General features: G+C 38.7%; 1 protein-coding gene across 1 annotated transcript in view; it reads left to right on the top strand.

Moving 5' to 3' along the window:
• Nucleotides 1-21416, top strand: part of CFAP44 (cilia and flagella associated protein 44) — a 123110-nt gene that overhangs the window by 49001 nt on the left and 52693 nt on the right. Inside the window, exons 16-17 of the mRNA XM_037057378.1 lie at nt 11681-11842; nt 14781-15020. Of these exons, the coding sequence (XP_036913273.1) occupies nt 11681-11842; nt 14781-15020 (402 nt within the window). The remainder of the gene's footprint in view (nt 1-11680; nt 11843-14780; nt 15021-21416) is intronic.

Here is a 21416-nt window from a genome sequence, read left to right as displayed (position 1 = left end):
CTCTGGCAACACTCAAAATGTTCTCAGCATCTATGAGTCTGTTTCTTTTTTTTTTTTTTTAAGATTTTATTTATTTATCTTTAGAGGGGGAGGGAAGGAGAGAAGGAGACAAGTATCAATGTATGGTTGCTTCTCATGAGTCCCCTGCTGGGAACTGGCCTGCAACCCAGGCATGTGCCCTGACTGGGAATCGAACTGTGATTGTGTGGTTCACAGGCCCGCGCTCAATCCACTGAGCTATGCCAGCCAGGGCAAGAGTCTGTTTCTTTTATGCTTGTTTATTTTGTTCTTTAGATTCCACCTGTAGTGAAATCATGTGGTATCCGTCTTTCCCTGTTTGACCGACTGCACTCAGCACAATGCCCTCTGGGTTCATGCATGTTGTTGCAGACGGCAAATGTCATCCTTTCTTATGGATGAATCGTATTCCACTGTATACATGTACCACTTCCTTTTTATCCATTCATCTGTTGATGGACACTTAAGTTGCTTCCATATATCGGATACTGTAAATATGCAAAGAACGTATGGATGCCTATGTCTTTTCTATCTAGTGCTTTGGGTTTCTTCAGGTAAATAGCCAGAAGTGGAATTACTGGGTCCTTCTTTGTCTCCTGTTGTATAGCCTTTGTTTTAAAGTCCATTTGACTGATGTACTATTGCAGCCCTAAATTTTTGTTTCCATTTGCATGAAATGCATCTTTCCATCCTTTTACTTTCAGTCTGCGTGTGTCTTTGAGCTGAAGTGAGTCTCCTGTGAACAGCATGTGTAAGGGGCTCGTTTTGTTATCCACTCAGCCTCCACTTGTCTTCTGATTGGAGCATTTACTCCATTTGCATTTAAAGTGATTATTGATAGATATATATTTGCCATTTTGTTATTCATATTTTTTATCATTTTTTTCTTCTTCTAGAAGACCCTTTAATATTTCTTGTTATACTGCATTGGTGATGATATACTCCTTTAGCTTTTTCTTGTCTGGGAAGCTCTTTATTTGTCTTTAAATTCTAAATGATAGCTTTTCTGGGTAGAGTAAGCATAGTTGTAGGTTCTAGGTTTTCATCACTTGGAACATTTCATGCCAGTTTTTTCTGGCCGGGTGTTTGGGAGGATGTTCCAATCAGCTGAACCACCTGGCTGGGGCTATGGAAGGATTTTAAAAATGCATTGAATTTCTTCAGCAGATACAGGACTAGTAACATGCTAAAATAACTCCCAACCTTCAATTTTATACATAGTGGTAGTATCTTTTAAACTGAAAGTTAAATTGAAAACAAGTGTGACTCTTTGTATGAAATGAACAAATCTTGTTCCTGTGCAGCTTAGAGTTGTATAAACACTTTGAAGGCAAAGGCCTAACAGAATGTCAGTCTCGCTTATTTTGCATTTTCCTTTTCTATGAGATCATGTCCCTCAAGTCCTGACTTTCTTGTATTTTAGCTTTGCACTTAAATTTTTTTTTTATTTATTTTTTTGAGAGAGGGGAAGGGAAGGGAACAGAAGGACAAAGAGTGGGAGAGAAACATCAATGTGTGGTTGCCTCTCATGTGTCCCCTGCTGGGGACCTGACCTGCAACCCAGGCATGTGCCCTGACTGGGTATCGAACCGGCAATCCTTTGCTTCACAGGCCCATGCTCAATCCACTAACCTACACCAGCCAGGGCCTTTGTCATTAATTTTTAACAGTTTTAATATAATGTGCCTTGGAGTAGGACTTTTTCGATTGAGGTAATTAGATATTCTGTTTGCTTCTTAGATTCAAGAATTTAGCTCTTTCCATAGATTTTTGGAAGTTCTCATCAACTATTGGTTTAAATGAACTTTTTGTGTCCATCGCTTTCTCTTCTTCTTCTGGTTTGCCTATTATTATATTGCTCTTTCTGATGGAGTCACATAGTTCTTGTAGCGTTCTCTCATATTTTTTATGCTTAACTCCCCTCTCTGCTTCATTTCTGGATTTCTATCTTTTATATCAGCAATTTTTTCCTCCATCTGTTTGGCTCTATTTCCTATACTTGGTAGTTCATTCTTGATCTCTTTTTATTGAGTTCTTTATCTTCAGAATTACTGTTTTGTTCTCTTTTAAAGATTCAATCTCTTTGGTAAAATAGTCACTTTGTTTATTGATTTGTTTTCTGAGCTCATTAAATTGCTTGACTGTATTTTCTTGCATCTCTGAGTTTTTTCAGAACTGTAATCTTTTTTTAAATTTTTTTTTATTTAATTATTTTTCAAGTACAGTTTTCTGTCTATTACTCCCATCCCATCCCACCCCCCATCCTCCCCCATCCCTCCCATTTCCACCCTTCTCAGTTGTTGTCCATGTATCCTTTATATATGTTCCTCTAAATCCCTCCCTTATTTCCCCTGAAATTCCCTCCCCTCTCCCCTCTGGTCACTGTCAGCCTGTTCTCTATTTCAGTGTCTTTGGTTATATTTTGCTTGCTTGTTTGCTTTGTTGTTTAGCTTCCTGTTAGAGGTGAGATCATATGGTATTTGTCCTTCAACACCTGGCTTATTTCACTCAGCATAATGCTTTCCAGTTCCATCCATGTTGNTGGTACTCTGGTTGGTTGGCCATAGCGCCCTCAGGTTATATCGGGCTTTGCTTCAACGGTGGTGCCTTCAGCAAGATACTCAGTGTGTCAGAATATGCAGACTTAGGTCTGTCAGTCCTTCTGACATGCAGAAGTTCTGTTCTAAGTTGTAAATGTACTTGTCCTCATCCTTTACCTTTTTACTTCTCTTCTGCCCCTGTCTACATCCATTTTCTCTTCTAATGTTCTTTTCTAACAACAATGAGTGATTTAGTGTTGATTACTAATCTTGTGGAAAGCCTATAATTTCCCTAAGTTTGAGCCTAGGATAGGTCAGTCATCTGCGCTTGACTGTCTAAACCAGGTGCTGTACTAGGCTCCAGGATAATAATAATAATACTGATGAACTGCATAGACGTGATGTCAGGATTATTGACGTAACATATAATCTGTTTTAAGATCTTCTAAACAAAAGGGCTATAAAAATGTAGTAGTATCTAGAAACATGTCTTTAAAAATTAACAGTGCTCATTGTTTTTTAAAACTCACTTATTTTTCAATTGCAATTGACATACAATATTATATTAGTTTCAAGTGTACAACATAGTGTTTAGACATTTATATAACTTATAAAGTATTCCCCCCGATAAGTCTAGTACCCATCTGACACCATACAATAGTTATTACTGTACAATTGACTATATTCCCTATGCTGTACTTTACATCCCCATGACTGTTTTGAAACTTTCAATTTGTACTTTTTAATCCATTCACCTTTTTCACCCATTTCCCTAACCCCCTTCCCTCTGGCAACACTCAAAGTGTTCTCAGTATCTATGAGTCTGTTTCTTTTATGCTTGTTTATTTTGTTCTTTAGATTCCACCTGTAGTGAAATCATGTGGTATCCGTCTTTCCCTGTTCGACCGACTGCACTCAGCACAACGCCCTCTGGGTTCATGCATGTTGTTGCAGACGGCAAATGTCATCCTTTCTTATGGATGAATCGTATTCCACTGTATACATGTACCACTTCCTTTTCATTCATTCTTCTGTTGATGGACACTTAAGTTGCTTCCATATATCGGATACTGTAAATATGCAAAGAACGTATGGATGCCTATGTCTTTTCTATCTAGTGCTTTGGGTTTCTTCAGGTAAATAGCCAGAAGTGGAATTACTGGGTCCTTCTTTGTCTCCTGTTGTATAGCCTTTGTTTTAAAGTCCATTTGACTGATGTACTATTGCAGCCCTAAATTTTTGTTTCCATTTGCATGAAATGCATCTTCCCATCCTTTTATTTTCAGTCCGAGTGTGTCTTTGAGCTGAAGTGAGTCTCCTGTGAACAGCATGTGTAAGGGGCTCATTTTGTTATCCACTCAGCCTCCACTTGTCTTTGGATTGGAGCATTTACTCCATTTGCATTTAAAGTGATTATTGATAGATATGTATTTGCTATTTTTTAAAATATTTTATTTATTTATCTTTAGAGGGGAAGGGAAGGAGAGAGGGAGAGAAACATCAATGGATGGTTGCTTCTCATGCATCCCCTGCTGGGAACTGGCCCCTGCTGGGAACTGGCCTGCAACCCAGGCATGTGCCCTGACTGGGAATCGAACTGTGATCGTGTGGTTCGCAGGCCCGCGCTCAATCCACTGAGCTACACCAGCCAGGGCTTGTATTTGCTATTTTGTTATTCATATTTTTTTATCATTTTTTTCTTCTTCTAGAAGACCCTTTAATATTTCTTATTATACTGCATTGGTGATGATATACTCCTTTAGCTTCTTCTTGTCTGGGAAGCTCTTTATTTGTCCTTAAATTCTAAATGATAGCTTTTCTGGGTAGAGTAAGCATGGTTGTGGGTTCTAGGTTTTCATCACTTGGAACATTTCATGCCAGTTTTTTCTGGCCGGGTGTTTGGGAGGATGTTCCAACCAGCTGAACCACCCGGCTGGGGCTATGGAAGGATTTTTAAAATGCATTGAATTTCTTCAGCAGATACAGAACTGGTAACATGCTAAAATAACTCCCAACCTTCAATTTTATACATAGTGATAGTATCTTTTAAACTGAAAGTTAAATTGAAAACAAATGTGACTCTTTGTATGAAATGAACAAGACTTGTTCCTGTGCAGCTTAGAGTTGTATAAACACTTTGAAGGCAAAGGCCTAACAGAATGTCAGTTTCACTTATTTTGCATTTTCCTTTTTCTATGAGATCATGTCCCACAAGTCCTGACTTTCTTGTATTTTAGCTTTGCACTTAATTTATTAATTTATTTTTTTGAGAGAGGGGAAGGGAAGGGAACGGAAGGAGAAAGAGTGGGAGAGAAACATCAATGTGTGGTTGCCTCTCATGTGTTCCCTGCTGGGGACCTGACCTGCAACCCAGGCATGTGCCCTGACTGGGAATCGAACCAGCAACCCCTTGCTTCACAGGCCCATGCTCAATCCACTGAGCTACGCCAGGCAGGGCCTTTGTCATTCATTTTTAACAGTTTTAATATAATGTGCCTTGGAGTAGGACTTTTTTGATTGAGGTAATTAGATATTCTGTTTGCTTCTTGGATTCAAGGATTTAGCTCTTTCCATAGATTTGGGAAGTGCTCATCAACTATTGGTTTAAATGAACTTTTTATGTCCTTCACTTTCTCTTCTTCGTCTGGTTTGCCTATTATTATATTGCTCTTTCTGATGGAGTCACATAGTTCTTGTAGCGTTCTCTCATATTTTTTATGCTTAACTCCCTTCTCTGCTTCATTTCTGGACTTCTATCTTTTATATCAGTAATTTTTTCCTCCATCTGTTTGGCTCTATTTCCTATACTTGCTAGTTCATTCTTGATCTCTTTTTACTGAGTTCTTTATCTTCAGAATTACTGTTTTGTTCTCTTTTAAAGTTTCAATCTCTTTGGTAAAATAGTCACTTTGTTTATTGATTTGTTTTCTGAGCTCATTAAATTGCTTGACTATATTTTCTTGCATCTCTGAGTTTTTTCAGAACTGTAATCTTGAATTCTCTATCATTTATATTACATATTTTTATATCTATAATTTTTTTCTGGAGATTCTTTATTCTTTCTAAGCTGCCTCACCACCTTGGTTATTCACGGTTATTCTTGGTATTTGATGGATTCCTTTTCTAAGCATTTATGTAAGCAGGTGATGCAAAATCACAAAGTTGTTTTTTTTTTTTTTTTGCTTTTAGCCCCTTTGGTCTCCCTGACTTTACAGATCTCCACAGGGTGGTAAAAAATGGGAGGTGGATGCCTCCCTTGCCATCCACTTGCCCCCATCCCAGGGGACCAACCCTGCAGGGGTACGTGGTGGGCAATGGGGTCCCAAATCCATGAAATCCCAGTGCTGTCCTTTGGAGCCAGATGCTGCCCTCAGTGTAACTGCAATGTGTGGGGGTGGAGAGGGCTGGGGGAACTTGGCAGCCTTGTGTGTTGTTTTGCCCTCCTGGTAACATCGACCTCAGACCTCCGTGGGGTCCCCCCTGCACCCCTACCCCAGCACCAGTCACAGAGTGCACCCTTTGCTCAGGGAAAAATGTGATTCTGAGCTACCAGCTCTCGGGTTTGCAGATAATGTACTCTGCACACTGGCACTGAGGATGAAGGGAGGCCAGCTCTGGGAGGTTATGGGGCAGTCAGGCTCCATGGCTTTGTCTCTGACTAGAATGCCAATTGCCTGACAACCGCAGCTGCGCTTCTGTGTTTGACCATGCACAGGTCTCTGGGCTCCGCTCCAGTTCATACTGCCCACTCCTGCAGGAATGACCACTGACTGAATCTCTTTCCCCCTCCCAGTGAAGGGAATGCCAGCCACAGCCTGATTCTTCCCCTCTTTGGACTGATCCCCACCATGAGCTTCAGGCTGCAGGGCTGCATCCGTGGCTCCTTTGAGCCCTTCTCCCCTCTCATTTCCCAGGTTTGCTCCCACTTGCCCATTTTTAGATGTTTCAAAGTGTGATTGCTCAGGCACGTTGGTGTGTTGAGCAGGGAATCCTTTGCTGAGTTACAGGTGTTCATATTGTTGACACTTCAAGGGCAGAAACCAGGGCGATCTCTCATGCCGCCATATATCTGATGTTCATGATTAATACTTGTGGGCTTTCTTTTTGACCTTTATTTACTTTATTTCTCTTGCCTTATTTGGACTGATTTTTTAAAACATTATTTTAGTTTTCCTTCTACTAGTTTCGAAATCATACATCTGTTTCTATTCTTTCAATGCTTACTTTACATTGTAACACATGTCCTCAACTCATGAAAGTTTAATGTTAATTCTTTACCCTCCCACCTGACAATGCAAGTGCCTTAGCACTTTCTCTCTGCCTTCCTTCCAGAACACCGGTGGCAAACATGAGGACCGCGGGCTGAATCCGGCCCTCCACCTTGTTTTATCTGGCCCAGCATGTTGTTTCTACCCAGTGGCAGTGCTGAGCTCTCGTTTAGTTGTTAAGGAGTAGTTACATTTATACAGTCCTAAAATTACATTTGGCCCTTGGAAGGCAACCACAAGGCTGATGTGGACCCCGGTGAAAATGAGTTTGACACCCCCATTCTAGAATGGTATTCTATAGTTGTGCATTTTTACAATAACAATATCTCATAACATTTTATAATATAAGTATTTTAAAATGTAAGTATTTAAAATCTCACAATATGTATTTAGTTGAAGTTCACTAGGAATTATCCACATGTTGACCACTTTCTTTGTTCTTTCTTCCTTCCTGCATCTGGGAATATCTCCTTCTGTATAAAGTATGTTCTTAAAAACTTCTCTTATTGAAGGTGTGCTATTGGTAAGCTCTCTCGATTTTAATTTTTTTCTTTCATTATTGAAAGACTTTTGGAGGGGGCATAGAAGTCTAGGGTACAGTAGTTTTCTTTCAGCTCCTTCCATGTAGTGTTTCAGTGCCTTCTGACTTTCATTGCTTCTGCCACCTATTGGTGTCATTGCTCTTTGAAGGTAATTTGCTTCCCCCCACCCCCCGCACTGTGTTTAGAATTTTCATATGTTTCTGGCGCCCTTTACTTTTATTCTGATGTGTGTAGGTGCTTGAATCCACTGATTTGTAACTCATATCAATTTTGGAAAAAATTATAGCCACTTTGTCTTGAAATGTTCCTTTTGTTCCCCCACCCTTTCTCTCAGAACCTGATCAAATAACTGTTAGGATTTCTCAATCTTATTCCCTAATTTTTTTACCCTATCTTTTGTCTTTTCTAGCTTAATGAAGTTTCTCTAGGCTGCATTTTACAGACTTTTTTCCTGATGTATTTTTCATTGATTATCTCTTCAATTATCTTGTGTTTAAGCCACACTTTGTAACCTTAATTTCAACTTTTTAATTTGTTTAGTTCTTGCAGTTTTATTTGGTTCTTTTTGTAGATACTTGTTTTATTGGATTTTCTGCTTATTTGTTTGATGTAGGTATTTCAAGGTTTTCTTTTATTCCTTTAAACATAGCACGATTTTGGTGCTGTGTCTGATCATTTTGACATCTGAAGTTTTTGAGGATTATTTTCCTGTATTATCTTTATTTTATTGACTCTCATTCCTGGTGTCTTGTTTCCACATGTGTCTGGTTATCCTATCATCACAGACATGGTTGAGTATATATTTTAATTGACTGAATAAATGATTACCCTTTTACTCTCTTGAAAAAGAAATTTTATCCTGAGGCTGTAGGAGGATGGGGAGCTGGTTCCCACATCTCCGAGTGTCTGTCCGGTGATGGCACTTTGTGGGATGCTCTATGCTTTGCACTGCTTCTCTGCCCCTTACCCTGGCTCAGACTCAGTGTGTGCTGGCCACCCAGGCCTTCCTGCTGTCTCTGCCTCTCTGGTCTCCCAGTAAGGTTTGCAGCCTCTCCCGTCACTGCTGCTGTGTCTGCTGGGGCCACAGTGAATAGTGCAAGATTGCCTCAGTGGCTTCCGTCCCTGTCTTTCACCATCCCTCCCATCTCCCCTGTTCATTCCATAGCCCCACCTTTAGGTGGTGTAATGTGAGGATCGCTCAGATGTGTGTGTGGGTTGAGCAGGGAATCCTGGGTTGAATTATAGCTGTCCAACTTGTAACTGCAAGGGGAGAGGGTGGGAGGTCCGTTCACCTTGCCATGCTACTGATATCACACTGTAATGTGATTTCATTTGTGGCAACTTTTGTCTATGACTCTTATGACTTGGAACTCATAAAATTAGGATAAGAACACTGCTCCTTTGATCTAATTCAGCTGTATCACCTCGTCTTTCTTTACATTGCTGTCATCTTCTGATCACCTGGTCAGTCTTGTCCTCTTATTAAATACTTGAGAATATGGTTCACTTTTTCTTCAAAGTGCAAGCAATTATTCTGAATGAGATTAACACCATGTGCCTGACTGATTGCACAGCATCGGCCTCTGAGCTTCTTGACCTCCTCATTTTCCATGATCTTTCCAGCTCATCCAGACACTTCCACAGCTACCCACTGGGCACAGTCACCACTAGTTCATTCATTTCCCAGGGCTTTCATAACAAAATACCACAGTCTGGGTGGCTTAAGCCGCCAACATTTAGTTTTTACAGTTCTTTAAGCAAAATCAAGGGCTGACAGGTTTTCGTTCTTCTGAGGTGTCCCTCCTTCTCTTGTAGATGTCTACCTTCTCACTGTGTTTTCACCTGGTCATTCCTTTTTCTCCTAATTGTCTCTTCCTATAAGGACACCCATCATATTGGATTGGATCCCATCCTAATGACCCTATTTTAACATTATTACCTGCTTAAAGGCCTTATCTTCAAATGCAGTCACATTCTGAGAGCTAGGGGGTTAGGACTTCTGTGTATGAGTTTTGTGGGGTGACATACTTCAGACCAAACATCTTGTAAGAACTCAACCTTGAATGTCAAGTATTTAACTATCTCACAGTCTGATCTCAGCCTCTTTCTTCCAGCCTGTTCAGTGGGCTCTCCCTGTTCTGCTTGTTCTATGGTTTTACAGGAACCTCTTGCTCATTCACCATTTGCTTTCTCTAACCCATTAGTTTCTTGCTGTCCTAACTTCCTTCCATGTCCCACTCAAATTTCACGATTGTCCATTTCAATAAGGATAAATACAATTCTTCCAAAGCCTTGATCTTCCTGTCCCTCTGTCTTTTCTTCATATGTATATGGCATAAATTCATCCCCGAATGCCCCAAACTGATGTGTATTTACATGTAGTGATCAGCTGGGGACATCTGGAGATATGCATCAGGGAAGATTAGGTCCTTCAGAACTGAGTGATTCACATGGCCTTGAAACAGTCCATGGGGTGGTTAGAAATCCTATATCAACTTCATCTCTCACACATAATGATCATTTTAAAACTTCTCTCCTCAAAACGTCAAGCCCCCGACTATCACTCTCATTCTCATCATCTATTATTTCAGAGAAAAACTTGGGACCCTCAGTTAGGGACTCCTTCACCTTCCCACTACCAGACATACAATTCTGTCTCCTCTGCGCTCACCTGCTCCTCTCCCTCTTTTGCCAGCGACATACTGTCTTCCTTCCTACTTGAGGCCACTTTTGCCTCTTGACCTTTGGATCGTACTCTCTTCCACTTTTTTTCAAGATTTCACACTATTTATTTTCTCTGTTCTGTCCTATAAATTTAACCTTACCTGTTTACTGGATCATTTCCATCAGTATTTAAATATGTTCACATCTCTACTACTTACAAAAAGTAAATTCCTCGACATCATGTCCTTCACCTACTGCTCCATCTCTGGTCTCCAGGCTTTCTCATGAGGATTGATAATTCTCACAAATTTTATTTCTTTACATCCCACTGTTTCCTTTACACTCTCTTACCAGTATCTAGTCTCATTATTCCACTAAATCAGCTTTTCTAAAGACACCAATGATATCCACTTAATGTTTTTATTTCTTACCTTCCTTGACTTCTTAGCTTCATTTGATCCTGTTGAACCTTATTTCCTCTTTGGACTACTATCTCCCTTTGACTTTTGTAACATTTTGCTCTGATGGCTCTTTCTCCTGCATCTTGTAATTATTTCTTCTCAGTCTCTGTTACCCAGCCATTGAGTTTTGTGTCATTAAGGCTCTGTCCCAGTCTGTCATCTCACTCTGTTCTCTTGACCTAGGTGATATTATGCAAGCCCACAACTTCCTTATCAGCCTGGTGTGTGTCAGGATATTTGCACATGGCATTTCCTTTCCATAGCATCTTCCCTCAGACCGTCCCTCAACACATTGTGTATTTATTCTCTACTCCTCCTTCCTGTGAAGCACAGGCGCTGCCTTCTCAGGAAGCTTTGCACAACCTTCTTGCTCTCATGGCACCTCCGCAACATTTGTTGCAGTTATACTTTACATTAATTTCTATGATTTGTTAAATGATAGGCTCTCCCATTAGAGGGAAGCTCTATACTGGCAGAAACTTTACTTTTTCTTCCTGTGATAATTTTACCCCTAGCACTTTACAACATGCTGAGTACATGGTAGGTATATAGTAAGTAACTATAGAAAAATATCTAAATAAACAAACATTTTAAATAATGTCTGGGAGCTCAAGAGAGAGGTCGGGGCTAGAGAGAATGATTTGGAATTTACTTGCATATCCATGGTAATGAAGCCTAAGAATGGTAATGAGTTGGCCATAAGATTTTCCAGGGAATGTTTATGAAGAGACCGGAGAAGAGGAAAGAACACAAAACCCTTGGGAACATTCACACTTAATGGACTCTGGCTGATAGAGAATGACCCATCCAAGGAACTGGGACTCTCGCCACACACTACAGATTTTCCCTTTACAGTCCTGATTTTAATATTCTGCTCTTTTAGGCCAAAATGTTTCACAGTCACGTTTTTGACTCAGAAAATATGTATGGCATCTACAAGGGAAAAATCTAAATCTAATGTTGACATTTAGCTTATTGGTTATAATACTATAATAGTTAGTATTAATAGTTGTGTATAGGGATGAATAAGGTTGACTTATGAATAATAATTACAGTAATGAATTAAGTATCCTTCAAAAATAGTTAGAATATTCAAGGAATTATATTTTCTCTGGTTTGTAATATTTTTGAACTGTGCTTCTAAAAATTTGCATAAGTATAAATAGTGTTTCATCTTTCTTTTTCAGCCTGATAGTACTTTACTTATTATCTGTGAGAATGACTATGTTCTTGAAGCTCCATTACCAACCATAAGGGAGGAAGGGGAGAATAACGATGCAGTTTCCTATGAAATCAAAGACATGTGCATAAAATGTTTCCATTTTTCAAGTGTCAAATCTAAGATTATGGTATGAGATTCTTGAATCATTATCTCCTGATGTGTTTTTTTCTTGTTTAGTATATAAAATATCCTGTGTTAAGTGTTGGGGAAATACAAAGAAGAGTAAGCCATAGACCTTATATTTTAAGGCAGTAGTGAATAGATATGAAAATCACAGTGCAAAGAAAAGAATTTTAGGAGCATGAGGAGAAAAGAATATAGGTTCTGATGGAAGGATGAGAGGAGATCAATGACTGTATGGAGGTGACATTTAATACTTAAAGAATAAGAAGAATTTTGAAGGATGGAAAATGAAGAGGAAGGCAGGAAAAGCTGGGACAACATCCTGAGGGAAGGCAGACTTATGTTTGAAGTTTGGGGAAATTAGGAATGGACTGGTGAAACAGGGATGCAGTTTGTGGTGGGATGTGGCGAGAGTCTGTGACCAACACATGGCTCTCCTTAAATTCTAGCCAAGTGTTTCAATTTATTTCTTAGATCATTGGAATCCATTGTGAGTTTCTGAGGAGGGGATTGATGTGATGATATCATGTGATTTAGGAAGATAATTATGAGAGGTAAACAGAATAAAGAGATAAAAGATGGGGACTTCTGGCCAAGATGGAGGCATAGGTAGATTCACTCTGCCTCCTCACACAATCAAAAGAAGGATAGCAACAAATTTAAAAACAAAAAACAACCAGAAATGTCAGGTATGGAAGTCCAACAGCCAAAAAGTTAAAGAAACATCATCGGGTCTGGTAGATGGGGAAGAGATGGGCATCCAGGGTGGAGAGTACTCATGGCAAGGTGGTGGCTGGAGGACCTGGGCAGGCACAAGCTGGCGGCCAGTGGACCAGACCTGGCCCACTTTTGGTCCCACATTTGCATGCAGATAACAGGAGGAACAACTAGGGAGTGAGACAGACCATGCAACCCAGGGTTCCAGCACAGGGAAATAAAGCCTCAAGCCTCTGACTGAAAAAAACCTGTGGAAGTTGAGGGGGTGGGAAAAACTCCCAGCTTCACACCAGAGTTCTCTGGGGAGACCCACAGAGACCTAGAATGTACACAAAACCACCCATCCAGGAATCAGCACCAGAAGGGCCTAATTTGCTTGTGAGTAGCAGAGGAAGTGATTGAAAGCCCTCCAAGAGCCCAGTAAGTGGCATTGTTTCCTCTCAGTCCCCTCCCCCACATATAGCTCCACAACATGGTCAAGTGGGTTGCTTTGCCCTGGCTAATACCTAAGGCTCCACCCCTTACCACATAACAGGTGCACCAAGCCAAAAAAAAGGGCCTCATAAAAGAACAGATCAAAGCTCTAGAAAAAATACAACTAAGCGATGAAGAGATATCCAACATATCAGATGCAGAATTCACAACACTGGTAATCAGGATGCTCACAGAAATGGTTGAGTATGGTTGCAAAATAGAGGAGGAAGTGAAAGCTATGCAAAGTGAAATAAAGGAAAATGTACAGGGAACCAACAGTGGCAGGAAGGAAACCGGAACTCAAATCTGGTTTGGAGCAGAGAGAAGAAACACACATTCAGCTGGAACAGGATGAAGAAACAAGAATTCATAAAAATGAGGAGAGTCTGAGGAACCTCCAGGACAACTTCAAACATTCCAACATCCAACATCATAGGGGTGCCAGAAGGAGAGGAGGAAGAGCAAGAAATTGAAAATTTCTTTGCAAAAATAATGAAGGAAAACTTCCCCAATCTGGCAAAGGAAATTGACTTCCAGGAAGTCTAGGAGGCTCAGAAAGTCCCAAAGAAGTTGGACCCAAGGAAGCACACACCAAGGCACATCATAATTACATTACCCAAGATTAAAGATAAGGAAAGAATCTTAAAAGTGGCATGAGAAAAGGAGACAGTTACCTATGAAGGAATTCCCATAAGACTGTCAGTTGATTTCTCAGAAGAAACCCTGCAGGCAAGAAGGAGCAGGAAAGAAGTATTCCAAGTCATGAAAAGCAAGGACCTATATCCAAGATTACTCTATCCAGCAAGGCTATAATTTAAAATGCAGATAAAGTGCTTCCCAGATGATGTCAAGTTAAAGGAGTTCATCATCACCAAGTCCTTATTATATGAAATGTTAAAGGGACTTATCTAAGAAAAAAGACAATGAAAAATATGAACAGTAAAATGACAAAAGACATAGGTATCAACAACCCAACCTAAAAAGTCAAAAACAAAAACAAACTAAGCAAGCCAGTAAAACAGGAACAGAATCACAGCAATGGAGAGCACATGAAGGGTTATCAGTGGGAAGGGGGAGGGGAAAATGTGAGAAAGGGTAGAGGGAATAAGAAGCATAAATGGTAGGTACAAAATAGACAGGGGGAAGTTAAATAGTATAGGAAATGGAGAAGCCAAACAACTTATATGTAAAACCCATGGACATGAACTAAGGGCGGGATGTGAGTGGGAGGGGAACAAGGGAGGAAAGTGGGATACTGTAATAGCAGAATCAATAAAATATATTTAAATAAATAAATAAATGTAAGAAGGAAGTAAAAGATGAGATGTAGGGCTGCCAGTGTTAGGGGCCAGTTGATAGATGCTGAAGGCAAGAGTAACAGTTTTACTAAAAATAGAAACATCCTTCACAAACGGTTGCAGTTCACCTAATTTATCAGCTGACAGAGATAGACTGAGAGAAACTGTATTTAGTTTCTTTATTAGGGGAATAATGATGAAATAATTTCTTTAAAATCAGGATCAATGGAAGATAATACAGAAATAAAGTTTTTCTGAAGATTTGAAAAATTTAATGATAAAAATATATCGCCAAGTTGATAGTTATTTTTAAATGATATTACTTGTTACATCAGAGCTGTGATTTTTTTTCTAGAACCCTACCCTTCTACTTTCTTTGTCATCCAGAATAGTGTAAATGAATGAATGAATTACAGTTATTTTCACATCTCCTTAATGTCTCCTTTGCAAAAGAGATTGATAGAAATTGAAAAGAGAAACAGACTGAAGGAGTTGAAGGAGAAGGAAAAGGAAGAAAGGAGGAAGCGTCTAGCAGCAGAGGTGGGAAAAGATGGAGAACTGGAATCCCAAGAGGAGGAGGAAGAGGAGAAGGAAGTGGAAGAAGAGCCCTTGCCCGAAATCTTTATTCCATCAACCCCCTGTCACATCCTCTGTGGATTTTACTCTGGGCCAGGGAAGTTCTGGCTTTCTTTGGTGAGTAATAATGTAATAAATAATTTTTATGTCATCCCTAAATTAACATATTTGATATTCATTATTTTCCAGTACATTTTTTACTTTCTCTTATGGTAAACATTTATGAACTCCTATTAAAGGTGTGAGTCTTGAAGAATGAATGTTACAGTTTTTTAATATCATCTTAATATATGTCTTATATGTCTACTTGTTATGTCTGTTATCATCTAAAACAATCATGGGTGTTCCAGGAGATCTAAGGGGAGAAGGACTGAAGTTAGAAGGACAAGGGGCTAGGGAGGTTTCCAGCTGAGTCAGTGTTTTTATTTATTTGTTTGTTTGTTTGTTTAAATCATTGTTCAAGTACAGTTTTCTGCCTTTTACTCCCATCCTAGCTGACCCCCCAGCCCTCCCCACCTCCCTCCCATTTCCACCCCCACCCTAGTTTTTGTCCATGTGTCCTTTATACTTGTTCCTGCAAACCCTTCCCCTTGCCCCCTGAAATTCCCTCCCCTGTCCCCTCTGGTCACTGTCAGCCTGTTCTCTATTTCAGCGTTTTTATATTTTGAAAATAATCAGCTTTTTGAAACTAATGACAGGGCTATCCATAGATGTTTGCTTATGTGTTGCTATCTATAACTTTGCTGTATAAATATATGGAAGTCTGGGAAAATGACTGTCTTTGGATGGGCACATTGTCACCTGGAATAAAATTGGAACTTGGGTAATAAAGAAGAATAGAAGAATGGATGCTGGGGAGACAATTACCGGGGACCATCACAATGATGTGACAATTGCATCCTTGTATATATATTCTATTTTTATAAAACATTTTATTGTTCTACTGCAAAGCAAGATTTCCTTTATTATAAATTTGTCACAAATTTCGATTCTATTAATCAAAAAGTAATTGACATAAAAGTATATGTGAAGGTTTATCAGTTTTCTCGAAATATAATTGACATACAGCATGGTTTAAGTTTAAGGTATACAGCACAGTGATTTGATTTACATATATGATTAAATTATTACCACAGGAAATTAATATCCCCCCTATAATTTTATTCGCTAAGTATGGAAACTTACCCTGTGCCAGGAACCATTCTAAGTGATCTACCCAACAACCCTCTAAAATAATTGTCCTTATTTGCATTTTACATATAAATAACTCAAGGCATAGAGAGGTTAAGTAACTTATCCAAGGTCACACAGCGAGTTGGAACCAGGATCTGGACTCAGGCTGTCTGGCTGTAGAGTCCATGCTCTTTCCAGTAAACGACACCTGTGCGTGTGGTTAAGTTATAGTTCACAGAGGCAATGACACTTGATCCAACTACTTGCCAACTTGTGCCTACATGTAAGCAGATGCTGTGGAAAACCACTCTCATTTTGAAGTCATGACCACAGTTCTCAAATCAGTACTCACACTGCAGTCTGGCTCTGCTACCCAGCCCTGTTCACTTCCCCATTTTCCAAGTTGTTGTTTTAATTCTTTCTTCTCCCATCAAATATTTTGTCTTCCCTCACTTTCCGTTGATAACCTCATCTCACATTTCACTGAGAAAATAAAATAAGGACCATCAGATGAAATTACCTTGACTCATTTGGATCTGATGCTCTCTAGGGATCTATATAAGTTGAATCTGCTTTGCCTGTTGTGAGTGTCTTGAATGGTCCCCTGCAACTGCCCAGTGACACTTCCAAATGGCCTCTTGATCCCACCTGCTCTCAGTTTATCAAAGATTTTGCTCCTGGTCTTCTGTATCATAAACTTCTCTCTATTTGCTCAATTCTTATCAGCACATAAATGTGCTTTGGTACTTAACCTTAAAATTTCCCCTAAACCTCTTTTATCCCCCTCCACTGCTGCTTTATATGAAACCTTATCGAAAAAGTTGTCTCTAATTGTTGGCTTCATTTCTTCACTTCCTATTTGCTCTTCAGTCCCTTCTAGTTGAGTTTCTGTCTCCACCAACTTCAAAGATTTCCATATGACCAAGTTCAGTGGTCACTTCTCTGTCCATTTGGCCTTTCAGAAACATTTGATAGAGCTGAGCCTCCATCCTTCTCTTTTCAAAATAATTTTTTATTTTTAAATTAGAGTTGATGTGCAATATTATATTAGTTTCTAGGTATACAATCCAGTAGTTAGACATTTATGCAACCTATGACATTATCACCTTGCAAAATCTAGTACCCATCTGACATCACACATAGTAACTACAATAATATCGACTAGATTGTACTTTACATTCTGTGACCATTTTGTAACTACCAATTTGTGCTTTAATCTCTTCATCTTTACTCCCAGCTCCCTAACCACTCCTCTCATTTGGCAGCTATCAAAATATTCTCTGTGTCTGTGAGTCTGCTTCTGGTTGGCTTATTTGTTTATAGATTCCACATATAAGTGAAATCATATGATATTTGTCTTTCTCTGTCTGACTTATTTCACTTAGCACAATATCCATGAGGTCCATCCATGTTGTTACAGATGGCAAGATTTCATTTTTTTATGGCTCAGTCATAGTCCATTGTATATATGCATTACTTCTTTATTCATTCACCTATTGATGGACATTTAGATTGTTTCCATATCTTGGCTATTGTAAATAATGCTACAATGAACATATGGATGTATATGTCTTTTCAGTTTAGTGTTTCAGGTTTCTTTGGGTAAATACCCAGAAATGGAATTGCTGGCTCCGTCTTTGTCTCTTGTTAGAGTCAATTAATATTTGACAAAGGAGAGAAGAGCATATGGTGAGGGAAAGACAGTCTCTTCAATAAATGGTGTCTTTCAATAAATGAAAGATAGTCTCTTCAATAAATAAATTGGACAGGTGTGTGTAAATAAATAAAACTAGGCCACCAACTTATACAATATACAAAAATAATCTCAAAATGGATAAAAGACTTAAATGTAAGTTGCAAAACCACAAAAATCTTGAAGAAAGCATAGGCATTAAAATTTCAGGTATTTTGCATAGCAATATTTTTGCTGACATATCTCCCAGGGCAAGGAAAACACAGGAAAAAAATAAACAAATGGGACTACATCAAACTGAATCACTTCAACACAGCTAAAGAAACCATCATCAAAATGAAAAGGTAACCCATTGTATGGAAGAAAATATTTGCCAATGATACACCTGATAAGGATTTAATTTCCAAAATATATAAGGAATTTATACAACTCAACACTAGGAAGATAAACAAATTGATGAAAATGGGCAAAGGCCTGAATAGACACTTCTCTAAAGAGGACATACAGATGACCAATAGATGTATGAAAAGATGCTCAAAGTCACTAATCATCAGGGAGATGCAAATTAAAACCATGATAAGATACCACCTCACACCTGTCAGAATGGCTACCATCAACATTCAACAAACAAGGAGCACTAGCGAGGTTGTAGAGAAAAGGAAACCCTAGTGCACTGTTGATAGGAATGCACTGGTGCAGCCACTGTGGAAGACAGTATGGAGTTTCCTCAATAAACTGAAAATGGAACTCCCTTTTTACCCAGTGATTCCACTTCTGAGAATATATGCTAAGAATCCTGAAACACCAGTTCAAAAGAATATATGCGCCCCAATGTTCACAACAGCATTATTTATAATAGCCAAGGTCTAGAAACAGCCTAAGTGCTCATCCATAGAAGAGTGGATAAAAAAGCTGTGGTACATTTACACAATGGAATACTATGCAGCAGTAAAAAAGAAGAGCTTCTTACCTTTTGGCACAGTATGGATGGACCTAGAGAACATTATGCTAAGTGAAGCAATCCAGTTAGTGAAAGATGAATACCATACAATTTAGGTACATGTGGAATCTAATGAACAAAATAGAAAAAAAGGCATAGACACATGGAACAGACTGAGAGCTATTATGGGGGGACTGGATGAAAGAAAGTGAAGGGGTTAACCAAAGAATATACATGCATGACCCATGAACATGGAAAACTGTGGGGCTTGCCTGAGGCAGGGTTGTGGGGCTGGGTAGAAGTAGGCAAAGGGGGGGAAAGTGGGGAACAACTGTAATAGCATAAACAAAAAATATAATTTGAAATGACAGGTAAAAACTCAACAAAAAAATAAAAGTATTTTTTGGTCTAGGATAAGTATTGCTATTCCAGCTTTTTTTGTTTGTTTGTTTCCATTTTCATGAAATATCTTTTCCAGCCCTTTACTTTTAGTCTGTGTCTTTTGGTCTAAAGTTAGTCCCTTGTAAACAGCATATGTAAAGGCCTTGTTTTGTTATCCACTCAGCCACTGTATATCTTTTTATGGGAGCATTTTACTCATTTGTGTTTAAAGTAATTGTTGATAGATATGTATTTATTGGAATTTTATTCATATTTTTATTATTATTTCTTCTTCTTCTTCTTCTTCTTCTTCTTCTTCTTCTTCTTCTTCTTCTTCTTCTTCTTCCTCTTCCTCTTCCTCTTCCTCCTCCTCTTCTCCCTCTCCCTCTCTATCCTCTTCCTCCTCCTTTCTTCTCCTTCTCCTTAAAGAAGACCCTTTAACATTTCATGTAATGCAGATTTCGTGATGACAAACTCCTTTGCCTTTTCTTGTCTGACAAGGTCTTTATCTGCCATTTGATTCTAGATGGTAGCTTTCCATGGTAGAGTAAACTTGGTGCAGGCTCCTGTTTGCATTACTTTGAATATTTTATGCTGTTCTCTTCTGTCCTGCAAAGTTTCTGTTGAGAAATCAGCTGACAGTCTTATGGTCACTAACTACTTTTTTCTTGCTGCTTTCAAGATTCTCTTTTTGTCTTTAATGATTGGCATTTTTATTGTGATGTGTTGTGGTGTGGTCTTCTTTGAGTTCATCCTGTTTTGGATTCTCTGACCTCTTGGACTTGTTTGTCTATTTCTTTCACCATGTTAGGGAAGTTTTCTGTCATCATTTTTTTTCAAATAGATTTTCTATTCCTTGTTTTCTCTCTTCTACTTTTGGTACCCCCATAATGTGAATGTCGGTACTCTTGAAGTCCCAGAAGCTCCTTAAAAATCTCCTTATCTCTTCTCATTTTTTGGACTTTTTTTGTGGGGGGAGTGTTTTCTGCTCCCTTATCTTCCAAATCACTAATTATATGCTCTGCTTCATCTACTCTACTGTTGATTCCATGTAATATATTCTTTATTACAGTTATTATATTTTTCACTTTTGATTGTTTTTTTGTTTTATATCTCCATTTTTTATGTTTCCTGTCTCTTTATTCTTACTAAATTCATCTCCTCCTAAGTTCACTAACCATCCTTATAACTAGTGTTTTGAACTCTGTATCTGGCAGATTGCTTGTCTCCATTTTACTTGGTTCTCTTTCTGGAGTTTTGTTATTTCCTTTGGGACACTTACTTATTTTTTTTTGTCTCCTCATTTTGGCTGCCACCCTGTGTTTGTTTCCATGTATGAGGTAGCGCTCCTACATCTCTCAGTGTTGGTAGAGTGGTATTATTTAGCAGTTGTCCTATGGGCTCAGTGGTGCAGCCTCCCTGGTCACCAGGTGTGTCAGGTTTATCCCCAGGGTGAGCTGTGTGCCACCTTCCCTTTGTAGCTAAGCTTTGATTTCTCTTGGTACATCAATGGCAGGGATTTACCCCTTCCTTTTAAAAACACTTTATTTCCCTGTCTTAAGACACCACATTTTACTGGCCACTTTTTAGCCTTATCTGCTGGCTTCTCATATACTGAACAAGGTTTTGAGATTTGAAGTACTCTAGGATGTGGTCTTGGACCCCTTTTTTTCTTGCTAGGTGACTTCATCTAGTTCTATGGATTTAAATGTTGATTATATGTGAATTAATATCAAATTTTTGTCTCTATTCTTGACCTCTCCTCTTACATTCAGACTCATATACCTGCCCAGCTTGACATCTCTTCTTGGCACCTCAAAATTAACATAGTCAAAATATAGCCTTTAAATCACTTTTGCCTCATGCAAACCTGCTCTATCTCTCTCTCAGTAAATGAAACAAGCATTCACCCTGATACTAAAACAAAGCTTAGAGTTATTAATGCTTGTTCCTTTTATACTCTTATATTCAAGGAATGTCTCTTTAAAGCATCGTACAGTTAGTCTTCTTCTTTTTTTTAATGCTGTAGGTTGATCTTTGTCTTTATTTTAATAGAGTACTATGTCCAATTATGTTTAATTTGATTACTAATATATTTTAGATCAAATCCACCACCTTATTAACTATTTCTCTTCATCACATCAATTCTATGTTCCCCTTTTTACCTTCTGGATGATTAAGGTAATTTTCTGCTCTATTAGGTTATTAGTTATACATTATTTTACTATTTATTTAGAGGTGATCCTAAAGATCATAATATGTATCCTTAACCTCATATAGTTTGATACAAATTTATTCTCATACTAGATCCAGAGAAAAAAGACCT

Source organism: Sturnira hondurensis, unplaced genomic scaffold (assembly GCF_014824575.4).
Source record: "Sturnira hondurensis isolate 20B ecotype Veracruz unplaced genomic scaffold, ASM1482457v3 Scaffold0009719, whole genome shotgun sequence".
Taxonomy (NCBI): domain Eukaryota; kingdom Metazoa; phylum Chordata; class Mammalia; order Chiroptera; family Phyllostomidae; genus Sturnira; species Sturnira hondurensis.
Note: the sequence above shows the minus strand (reverse complement) of the source record. Positions and strands in the feature narration are given on the sequence as shown.